The following is a 12,646-nucleotide window of genomic DNA, read 5'->3' as shown; positions in this document are numbered from 1 at the left end:
TTTAAAGTAGATATTAAACTTCAGTGTGTGTCACCCTGCAGCGTTTGAGCTCCAGACATGATTTCCTCAAATCATGAGTCTTGAGGAGAGAGGTGTGATGTTGATATATATATAAATTGTCATAAAAATTTAACCAGGTCTCGATTCCCAATCCGAATGAGCTCAAACAAATAAGCATTATGAGAAAAAGACCTCCGGGATAGGCCACCCTCCAAAACACCAGCACACATTCGAGTGGATCTGCTGCTGTTTAACAGAGTGAAGATCTAAGACTTGTTTATTATTATGGGCTGGATCTGGTCCCAGTCTGCTCGTTTGGCACAGATACAGCAGTCGACCAAACGGAGTCGTAAATCTTCAATATGACACTTATCACCAGGGAATCCAGCAGCCCTTTGACAAACAAGCCCAAAGATGTGCTGTAAAGTCATGTGTTTTTCTTTTGCTCAGCTGTCACCATCATTCCAGCAGATGTGAGCGTCAATTTACTCTTATTTTATGCATTATTAATGCAGTCAGTCGGAGGAATAGACATGCGTTTGAAGAAAACAAGCCATTGTTTCTTAGATTTCATCTGGTAGACCTTTATTACATTAAGGCCTGGTTTTACAGACAGAGCTTAGATTAAGCAAGAATTAGACCTTAAATTCAATTAGGACATTTAAGTAGCTTTTATAAAATCATGCACTGTTTTGTGCATCTTGAGACAAAACAATGGCACTGACGTATTTTAAGATTAAGCTTTAAGCTTTCAGTTAAAACGGTTCAAACATGCATGTTAGTCTGGGACAAGCTTAAGCCTCGTCTGAGAAACCAGGGATAAAAATTGCATGTTTTAAGCATCTAGATTGTGAGGGATGGGTGATTATATTATCGTTTGCGGTATACCGGTAAAAATTCATCTCACGATAAGAATTAGTCTTCCCGCGATATTAAGGATAAAGCCTAGTTGATGACGTATTTCTGTTTGTGACCCATTCTTTGCTCGGTTATCGCTCTACAATCTGGAACTGGTACACGGATATACACCACGCAGAATGTACGTGCTACATGTAAACGATATTATTTGTTGTGTTTTCCTGTAAAAAAAAAAAAATCATTTGGAATTATTCAGCCTTTGAGGAAGCAGAAACTTATGCACAAACGCAGATGTGATTAATATTCATGAACCCAACAGCCCATCAATCCTTAGTGTGGTTTATATTGTTATTAGAAGTAGAATTCATAGTATTATTATCTCGTTAGTTTTTGTTTTTCATTTCAAACTTGTAATTGATTTGAATTATTATTGTGTGATGTTTTCAGTATAGTTGCAATATTTAAACATTATCTGCACTTGTACAGAAGAAACATATATTTTAATCTCTGCGAGGGCTGGTGTTTGGATTTTTACTTTGTTTATTCTTTTATGTAATTGGTATATTATAGGAGCCTATTTTGATGATGGGTACGTTTTACCTTATATCAATGTTTGTGTTTCTAAAGCTCTCATGAATGCATGCAGCCATCACTTGTTGTAGCCAAAAACAGTGGTGAATGTACTATATTCATATCGTCATTGATATCGTTATCGCAATAAATACCAGAAAAATATGGTGATATAGTTTTAAATCCATATCACCCATCCCTAGTACGAGCATTTTATTATAAAGGCAGTCTGACATATTGCTGTTAAGTTATCTCCACTTGTCGTGACCTCTACAACAATCTCTCTATTCTCCACATCATTTTGTCATTTCTTTCCCTTAAGTGCCCTTGTAATTTATCATATCGTGAGATAGTTGGGCGTTATCCAAGTCTACTAGCTTCTATAATGGTCTAGCTTTGTAAATCTGGTTTTAAGTCCCGTTTAGTGTGAGGCCAGTGCTTGTGTGTCTGTAATGTCTTGTTCCCTGTTGGCTTTTCACTCATGAATTAATGAAGATTTATCTTCCTGAAATGGCCAGTCAGTCTCTGTTTAACTTCTCAAATCTCTTTGCTTTGTTCCACCAACAGCGCCGGTCCCAAAGGAGACAACATCTATGAATGGAGGTCAACTATTTTAGGACCACCGGGCTCTGTGTATGAAGGAGGCGTTTTTTTCCTTGACATTGCATTTACACCTGACTACCCATTTAAACCCCCCAAGGTAAGAGCAAAGAAAAATGTGGCATATAAATAAGCATTGAATTTGGTGGATGACCAATATGAGTTTTTAATGATATCTGAAGAGCAGAGCTGTGAATATTGAGTAAATGTTGTGTGATCAATATACACATACCATCATTCAGCCAAATAAAAAATATCTGTCCATATCTGTCAACAACTAATGAAGTTGCAATCTTCAGCCAATAGGTGGTGAAAAGTGACCACAGTGAAAATGAATGAATGACTGACTGATTTACTGAACCGATTCATTCCAAACACTGATATTTTCAGGAACAAAACAAGTGACATGTCTTTGAGTGAATTGATCATTCATTAGATTTGTTCAAACACACTCATTCAAACACACTGTTGTGTGTTGTTCAAAGAAACCCTGTTCACTGATTATTGTTTGGATCTATTTTATTGGGGATTCAATATTATAGTTGCTTTTTGTATGCATGTATGTATGTATGTATAAATTGTAAAATTAAACTTAAAAAAAATTATAACATGGGTAATTTATACTAAAATACATGAGTAATTATGGGTAATTCATGTTTAAAAAATGAAAAATAATGATAAAAAACTGCACTTACAGCAGTTAGCCTATATATTATAAGTTATATAATATAATATATATTATATTATAGTTATTATATATATATATATATATATATAGTATATTTTATATTATTATTATTAGGCCTGTCAAACGATTTTTAAGTTAAATGAAACCATATACACTTATTTTTTCATTTGATATAAATTGTGAAAAAAAATGCTGGACTAAAATTATAACATGGGTAATTTATACTAAAATACATGAGTAATTATGGGTAATTCATGTTTAAAAAAATGAAAAATAGTGATGAAAAACTGTACTTACAGCAGTTATATATTATAATATAAAGTTTATATTTTATAAGTTTATATTAGGCCTGTCAAACGATTTTTAAGTTAAATTAAACCATATACACGCATTTTTTCATTTTATATAAATTCTGGGGGGGAAAAATGCTGGACTAAAATGATAACATGGGCAATTTATACAAATCTACATGGATAATTGTGGGTTATTCGTGCTAAAAAATAAAATGACAAGAACTTTTCAAACTGCACTTACCGCAGTTATGTGAATTTTATTATACTCAAATTCTACTTCCTCCTTCATATTACAATTGCTACTTTCAGTTAACATTCAGAAGCTGAATTGGAATTTAAAACATTAAAACGATGCACAAACCTGCTTCACAAGTCACCCTGTTTTCTGTTGGTACGTTAAGGGACATTTTATTCTCTCTCTTTCAGCCCAGCCCCCATCAGAAGCATGTTTCCCCAGAGCCGGTGTGTCTGTCATTGTCCTGTAACACCGCTTTCAATCTCTCTCTAAACTCTGTGTAAAGTAGGATGTTCATTTGCAGACGGCCACATTATGTCCTATATGCGTTTGTTCTTTGGGCTCTTGTGGGTTTGTATGTTGTCAGGATGAAGGAAGTTGTTCTGGTGGCAATTAAACTGTCATGAATCTCAAGGCAAGGAATGTCAAGGTCCATTAAAGGTTTGCCCTGAAAGCCTCCGGCACATACACAGATGTCTCGCGCACACACACACACACACACACAGTGTTTTACTTCCTGTAGTTCATACAGAGACGAGCTTCCTGCGTATAAGAAGCTTTTATTGTGGCATGCATGACCTCAGATATTAAAAAAGATTTGTACTCTGTACTCTGATGCTGTCATTTGTTTGGTCACATCTGAGATTCAAAGAAATTATTATTACTGCTAAACACACACACATAAAAATTGCAGTTTGCATGGCACGATTACCCATCTTGCAGGCCGGTTCTTTGTGTAAAGTAGTAACGGATATTGTATACCAACCAGAATCTGGCAAATTCATCACTCCACCGTTGTCCAGAAACCTAAATGGCTTTTTAAACTGCTGGAAGTGTACTTGACTTAGAGGCTTTAAACTGGAGCCCGAACCCGGCCCGTACCCGAAATCATTTAACCCGACCCGACTGACCATTACGGTTATATTTTAAGCCCGAACCCGAGGTCCGTTTCTCACAGAAATATCTTTTTTGTTGCAATAAGCTGTATTTTATGATTGCAACCAAATATGTACACTTTTAATTTTAAATGAATTAAACAAATAAAAAAGATAGATGGAACAAAACTCACAAACAAGCAGAAAAAGAAAATTCCCACCAATTTTACGCGCCTATAGTTTCAATCGGCTGTTGCTGGTGTTCTGGCAATAAAATGGAGGACAATGGTAGCCTGGTTAAAACCAGACCGTTCTCAGTCGTAACTGATTTAGGGTCTGGGGAAGGTTCATTCACAGCTCATTTCCAGAGGGGTGTCACCAATGGACGTCGCTCAAATGCCTCTGTAAGCAATTGGATAGACCTTAAAACCAATCAGATAGATCGTCATCTTGTAAAGCCCGTCTCAACGTTTGTGATTGGTGCCTCGATTTGGAAATGAGCTTGAATGGGCACTTCGCCAGACCAACTTGCAGAGCAAATCTAAATTTGCCGGAAGTTCGTCGGGGTTTTCCCAGCCTAAGACAACGGCGGTCAACCAGTGCGACATGAGAAACGAGTGAGTAATAATAACCCCTAATAACTTGAGGTGTTCGATATGGCAGCACAACCGTTTTGGACGGTTACGTTCAATTAAAAAAAAAAACACATGGCCTGTTCTCAAGTAAGTCCATTTAAGGTTTAATTTTTGAACAGTTGTCTATAATGGATTAAATCATTACGTAAAATAATTCTGGATATTTTTGAATAGCCTAAATCATAAATGCAGTCCTGTTGTATAACTGCGACAGATGTTTCTAGTCCAATGTGTGATTTGGAGAATGTAGCGGCCCTGCGTGTTCATCCCACACAAACTTCACGTTTAATTTTAAGTTTTATTTTCAATCTCTTTTCATGGGCTAAATTTGTTTGACATTTCTAATCGTAAACACAGCCATGTTGAGGCCTGCAGTGATGTTTTTCATTGATGTTATGGCAGCTTTCTGTTTTTCGAGAATGTTGCACTCCTGATTGTCATTGTGCGAGAAACTTCACGCCAATAAATCATCAGAAATATTGCTGACTTGTGCGCCTCAAGCGCCCTCCTTATGTTCATCCTAATGCCTGTTAGTTGTCCGTGGATTGGCCTATATTTGGCGTTGAAAATGGAAACGTCTTTAGACATGGAAAATCGATTTTACAATCAATTCAATGAACACTTAGGTCTCAAAAATCGAACAGGATTTGTTTCACAAAGTGACAGCCGTATTTGCACCAACATAAGTTACAAACTTTTGATCATTGTTTTGCTTTAGTAATGGTTTCATATTAAATCTAAAAGGGGAATCTATTAGGTTGTCATAAGGTGTTCCATTGAGCTCAACAGCTATAACATAAAAAAAAAATGCTATCGGCTATTTTAACCATCGTGCATCAATTAAAAAAAGTTACACATGGCTACATAGAGGATAAAAATGTCCACGTCAAAAAACTGTCATAAAATTTTGAATCTTGGGAGCACAGACTTAAATTTGGTATAATTTTAAAGAAGACCCTTTAAGGTTTAAGTTTATGAAAATTATTTATGTTAAAATATTATTATTTTATATAAAATAAAGTTGAACACCAAAACGGCTAGAAAATCAAAGCCTTAAATCTAAAGTTTTGTTCCAAATTTGAGGTTGATATCTCAAAAAATGAGCTTTCGGTAAGATTTTGTTTGGGCGCAGTAACAGATTTTCCCCATTGGGTGCAGCAAAACTCCACTGGTGCACACAGTGATTGGGTTAGTTATTTGCGGTTGAGTTTTTCTCTCTCAATATTATAAACACACACATACACACACATTTTTTTATAACACGCATACTAACCACGCTCTGACATCCATCCCAACACACCAACACAAATATCATTGCACAATTTATCCAATTGGCTCTATAATATGCCAAAGCAGAAAACAGGAATAAGGCGATTATTTGCTTTATAGGCCAAACTTGAAAAAATGGCACCATCTGATGAAAAATAGTAAAAATTAAAATTTTGAAGCCTTGCCAACAGAATGAAAGCCTCTTAACAAAGATTGCATCATTTTATAGTTAAATGGCCCTGGGATTAAAAAGTGCAGTTTTAATGGGTTTTAATGGGGCAATTGTTGTCCAAAAGTTGCTGAGAGGGAGTATTTTGTGTACCTAGTGCAAAATAGATTTTTTTTAGAAGGAAATGGCGGTAAAATTCCAATAAAAATACACTCCTGTGGCAAATTTTATACAGTTAGCATTAACACAGGTAAAGTGCTACAAATAAAAAAAACTGAAAAAACAATGTCCATAAGGATGCACAGGAGTTAAAAAACGTGAGGAGCCGCTCGATATGTTGTGCGTTTCAAAAGCACTTCAGTAGGCCTTTAAACTATAATAACCCTAAGAACATGGTGCACTTAGGGCTGTGTTGAAAAAAATCGATTCACCAATTCTGAATCGATTTTAATATTAATTTCTAAAGATCGATCCGTAACTCAGAGGATCGATTTAATTATAGGCCTACATTTTCCCCGTGAACTTTAACTTGCCGCGTCATTGAATTCACGCATGCGCGCGAGGTGGAAGGACATTAAAACAACGAACATGGCGGTCAGTAACGTTAAGCAAGCGGTTGCTTTGAAAACTCCAGGGGCCTCATTTATAAAACTGTGCGTAGGATCCTTACTAAAAGTGTACGTGCGCCAGAAAGCTAAAAATGGCGTACGCAAAAAAATATTCAGACTTATAAAACCGTGCGTACGCCAGAACCTGCACAGAATTCACTTTATAAATCCCAGTTAGCGGAAGATTGTGCTCATGCGTCTCCTCCCCGAAACAACCATATATGGAGCTTACAACGCCTAGTTTTACTATGCATATCCTCATCTGCATATCATTTGCATATGATTATTCATCCACGTGATAACATGTTTAACGGTACAAGACATTAGGAAAATATGAAATGCGGCTGTGCAGTCACATTAGTTTCATTAATAAAAACTAGTAGCCTTATCCTTGCCTTGTTTTTGAATAAATAAATCAAATAGTATAGAATACATTTCGGAGAAAGTTTTTCTTAATATTTTCCACTGGCCAAAGAGTATTTTTAATTGATTTATGTTTTTAATGGAAACAGATAGACCTTGTTGTGCATTATTTGCACGAAACCATTTTCTCAGACAATCTGTTATTATCATAAGCAATTATCCCTGTAGTTAAAACATTAAAACACAGCATGCAAGAGGAAAAGTGTTCGAAAGCCACAACAAATATTTCTATTTATTGAATATAAAAAATGTTGTAAATTCTCAGTAATGATTTCATGTAATTTAAGTGTTTAACTACATTAATCAGAATGGCATATTTAATCTAAATTGTTACAACAGAAGTAAAACAAAGTTTAAATCATTTTTTATTTATTTAAACCGTTATTGTGAACATGAACTGTAGCCTATTTATGATTAGGACTTATAATGAAGATTTACGGTTTTAGATGCGTTATGCTATGCGTCAGTTTCACTAACCAGCCAAACGCGCCCACTGGCACGCACATTTAAGAAGGGATGGATGTTTGCTTCATGTGATAGGCTTGGTTTGTGAAATTATATTTGTATTATCTTTCTGTACATGTATAATTTTCTTTAGATTTTCTGTCTAAAAGTGACCAAAAAGACATTTAACTCCAGCTCAGCATCGGTGTCGCCAAACTGCTCCATCTCCAAAATGTTCGTACGCATGGGTGAGAGTTTGCGTGCAGGTGCGCAGATTTTCCCGTCAAGTTTGTTTTTATAAATCACAACTTGTGCGTCGTAAGAGGCGTACGCCTCTTTCAGGGCCTGTTTTGTGCGTACGCAATGGTTATAAATGAGGCCCCCGAAACGCTCAAAGCTGTGATCTGTCTTGTACCTTCAGTACTTGAAGGTTTTACACAAAACTGTGACAGACTTGTGTTTTGTAAGTTCAAATTTTATTTACATTCTGTGTAATGTTGTCTGTTTACTGTGAAGCCAGTAACCAACAATCTGTTTACATTTGCACTGGCTTAGAACAAATGTGTTCTAAATGTTGATCATTAAAATAAAAAATAAAGGTGCATTTGCATCTGAACTGTAGGAGCTTTTTGGAAAATTCTTAATGTAATTTTTAATAATGCATCAGGTTCGCGTCTAAATAATCGGTGTGCTGCTGATATACCTCCGCGTCCTCTGTGTCGTCTACACCAGTGCAAGTTTGTGAAAGCAGTTGTATCAACACTCTGGAAGGGGGGATTGTTCTTTACAACCATCAATACTCCATTAATTTGCAGTTGAATGTCTATAATAATAGCATCAATATGTTGCATACCTGTAATTAAACACTTATCTAAATCTCGAAGATCGGATCAGATCGAATAATGATAATCGATTCAAGATCTTGAGAATCGGAATCGAATCGATTCTTGAAATTTGAATCGAAACGCAGCCCTAGGTGCGCTAATGTCCTCGCAAATTTAAAGTAGCAAACGACTTCAATATCAATCCTGTTAATTTCTCGTCCTTCCCCAGGTAACGTTCCGCACGAGGATCTACCACTGTAACATCAACAGTCAGGGCGTGATCTGTCTGGACATCCTGAAGGACAACTGGAGTCCCGCTCTCACCATCTCCAAGGTGCTGCTGTCCATCTGCTCTCTCCTCACAGACTGTAACCCAGGTGAGACTCAAACACTGCATAACGTGACGCCACGCTCAAACCTCTACACACACTTTTGCAATGGAATCGCCATTGGCTAGTACATGTTTTTTTTAGTTTACTCAAGTCAAAAGTTTGGAAACTTTTAATGTTTTTGAAAGACTCTCTTCTGCACACCAAGGCTGTATTTATTTGATCATAAATACAGTAAAAACAGTAATATTGTGAAATACAATTACCATTTAAAATGGATGTTTCCTATGTGAATATATATATTTAAGATTATTGTGATGCAAAGCTGAATTTTCTGCATATTTACTCGCATGATCCTTCAGAAATCAATGTTGAAAATAGTTTTTGCTCCTTTTAACATTTTTGTGGAAATGGTGATTTGTTTTTTCAGAATTATTTGAATAGAAAGTTCAATGAACCACATTTATTTATTTAGTTCGATCAATTTAATGCATCCTTGATTTAAAAAAAAATATATATATTTTTTTTAATCTTACCACAAATGTTTGAATAGTATCATTGTTTCCACAGAAATGTTAAACAGTAAAAAAAAAAACTTTTCAACATTTATATAATAATCATAAATGTTTCTTGAACATCAAATCATCCTATTAGAATGATTTCTGAAGGATCATGTGACACTGAAGACTGGAGTAATGATGCTGAAAATTCAGCTTTGATCACAGGAATAAATTACTTTATAACATAAATTCACACTGAAAACACTGAAATAATATTAGGGATTGACCGATATGAAAATTTTGTTCGATACCGATAATTCTTTATATTTGAAAGCCGATAACCAATATATTGGCTGATAAATCTAGATAAAAATTATTATATAATTTGAAAGCCTGATTACAAAAACAAAGTCTCACCATTAGAAGCCATGTCCCAAGCACACAATTATAATGATGTTCCCTTTATAATTTTATATAGCCTATATGGCGAGACGGCCACCATTCAACCCGAAAAAAGTCATATAACCATTCCAATAACTCCGAAGCTGTTCAGTTAAGCTAAAAAAAACTGCATAGTTCCCCTTTAATAATGTTTTTACTGTATTTTTGTTTAAATAAATGCAGCCTCGGGGAGTATAAGAGATGCTTTTCAAAACCATTTTTTTTTTTTAAATGTTTCCAAACTTTTGACACGCTGTGTTGATGTGTTCCAATCATTAACAGTACCAAGTATAAGCAGTAGTTAAGCCCGTAAGTTGCAGATAAAGTGTGTTTTGCTGACGAATGTTCTGGTGTCCGCAGCTGATCCTCTGGTTGGGAGCATCGCCACACAGTACTTGACCAACAGAACAGAACATGACAGAATAGCTAAACAGTGGACGAAGAGATACGCCACATAAAGCGTGCGCCCAGTATCACCCCTCTCCTCGACAAACACACACACACACACACACTATACCCCCCCCCCCCCCCCCCCCCCCCCCTCCCCAGCCCTTCTGTGCCTCTACCTCTCCCCGTCTGCTGAAAGCACACACACACCAAGTGCAACAATAGATCTGGCCCTTCTTCCTTCAAACTTCTTGTAGACCTTTCTGTGAAGAAAACTGTCCTTTGTTCCTTGTTGACTTGAAAGTTTCTTTTTATACAAAGAGTAGATTGGGACTTTATTTTCCAATTATCTGAATGTTTGAATTACCTTACTGTAGGTGAAAAGGAATATTGTTATTATTATTATTATTATTATTATTGTCCTTCAACTTAATGTATGTATATCCTTTCTTTTTAAGTGGCATCAGGAACAAATACAGCTTATGAACTATTTGTTTTTCTCATCACTGTATAGTGCATTTCTTTTTTCTCTCCTCTCTCTCCTTTTGTTAGAAGTCGGTAAAATTTCCATGCATGTAACCGGATGTGGGATCGCATCCATTCAGCTCCAAACTTTGCCCTCTTGTTTTGTTTGTATGTATTTTTTAAACTCAAAGTCATGGCAGCCACTCGACGATAGGTTTGCTTGTGAATTAAAAAAAATGAAAAGGAAAAAAAAAAAACGTGTACATATTGCTACATGCCACCTCTGGCCAGAATGGACTGTTGTGCACTTGCTTCATGAAAAACACCATAAATAAACACTGTGGCTGAATTGTCGTTTTCTGTATGTAGTGTCATATATTCAGTGCATGTGTTTTCAGTTTGACCTTCCTTTCTAGTGTTACGCTTGACTTCCTGTGCTTCTGTCACATGCGGTTTAACATCAGTCACGCTGCAAAATTGGTTTTCTTTAATAAAAAAAAAAACTAGTAGTGATGGCCGTATGTTTGCCTGAATGATATCTGGATTATCGGCATTGGCTGATCACAATCTTGTTAATAGATACACATTTTCTCTTATCAAAAGTGTAGAATAGTGTGTATAATAACTTGTTTAAAGTCAGCAATTACAGTATTCTTAGTATTTAGTATTCTTAGGCATTAGTTGTCCTGCTCTCTTGATTTAAACAAAAATGTAACAAAAAAAATTGCAGATTTAGTTTGATTTTTATGGTACACAGACACACATGGATTAAAAATAAACAGCATTATATCGTATGCATTTCTACTTGTTGTATCTAATAAATGTGTTATGCAAGAGCTCTGGTTTATACAGTAGTGACCAAAGGTGACGTTCAGAAGGGATATTTGTTTTTAATGACCATATAAGTTTGATTAAACCATCAAAACATAAGGAATATATATATATATATATATATATATATATATATATATATATATATATATATATCATATAAGTTAACACTTTATATTAAGGTGATGTAGTTACACGTTGGTAGATACTTACTATAGTAATAACAGTAAATTATAAATAATTACAAGTAATTAACCCTAAAACCAAACCCTAACCGTAACTATAGTTAGTACATGATGTAGTTCATTAATATTACCAGTACTTATCGGAGTAGGTACAATATTACTACGTCACCTTAAAATAAATGTTCGTAATTTCTTTGTATGAAAGCCTGGGTTCAAATTATGTTTCGCAATTTGTCATGTTTCATTGCATTATCACAAATAAAACAATCGACTCCAAGCACAACTTCGCAATATGCTTGCATAAATCTTTAACACATTTTTAATAATATTTGAATAAAGGGTGATTGTACCAAATTTTTCTAGGACAGTCAACTTGCAAATAACAAGAAAATTATATTATCAAACATACAATCTTTTGGCTGTCAGACCAAGGTCTGCAAACTCACGTATTCTGCTATTTCAAATCTTATTTAATTTATTTTTATGCAGATATTTGATTGAGAGAGTAGAGAAGTGTTGGGGAATTATTTCACAAAATGTTTTTGTATGACTTTGTAGAGCTTCATTTTCTTAAGATGCACCCGTTTCCCCCCATTTTCACAATGTATAAAAAAATCAAGACTAGTGAAGCGATAATGACATACAAGTAGGTTACAAATGAATGAGTCCGAGTTCATGCTCTACCTGTTCTCCTGAAGATCCTGGGAATCTCTGCTGGATTGATCCAATTCCCTGGAAGAAAAAACAGCTCATTTGAGACTTTCAGGCGAGCTTTTCACAGACCAGGGAAGAATCATTTAAATGCATGTATGTTTTGCACTTACTAACATTGGTGTACCTGTTTCTGCATAATAATATCTTAAAACAATTCATAATTTATGTAAATTGTGTCCTCGTAACTAATATTTCAAGATAATTAGCCTACATTGTGCAGTATTTCTTTGGTAATCATGCAATTTTCACATGTGCTTTCAGCATCAGTCACACAAATGTTTTATTAAGTATAATTTTACCTAG

The 12,646-nt window shown here is 35.2% G+C and overlaps 1 protein-coding gene across 1 annotated transcript in view; it reads left to right on the top strand.

Moving 5' to 3' along the window:
* ube2e2 (ubiquitin-conjugating enzyme E2E 2) overlaps positions 1–10,967 on the top strand; it is a 32,158-nt gene extending 21,191 nt beyond the window's left edge. The window contains exons 4-6 of the mRNA XM_077229966.1: positions 1,996–2,128; positions 8,721–8,868; positions 10,122–10,967. Of these exons, the coding sequence (XP_077086081.1) occupies positions 1,996–2,128; positions 8,721–8,868; positions 10,122–10,219 (379 nt within the window). The 3' untranslated portion in view covers positions 10,220–10,967. The remainder of the gene's footprint in view (positions 1–1,995; positions 2,129–8,720; positions 8,869–10,121) is intronic.
* Positions 10,968–12,646: the final 1,679 nt, after the last annotated feature.

The sequence above is a fragment of the Siphateles boraxobius genome, unplaced genomic scaffold (genome assembly GCF_051911475.1).
Source record: "Siphateles boraxobius isolate OS27281-9 unplaced genomic scaffold, OSU_SipBor_1 137, whole genome shotgun sequence".
Classification (NCBI taxonomy): Eukaryota; Metazoa; Chordata; class Actinopteri; order Cypriniformes; family Leuciscidae; genus Siphateles; species Siphateles boraxobius.
The sequence above is the reverse complement of the archived record's forward strand: the minus strand, read 5'-3'. Positions and strand labels throughout refer to the sequence as shown.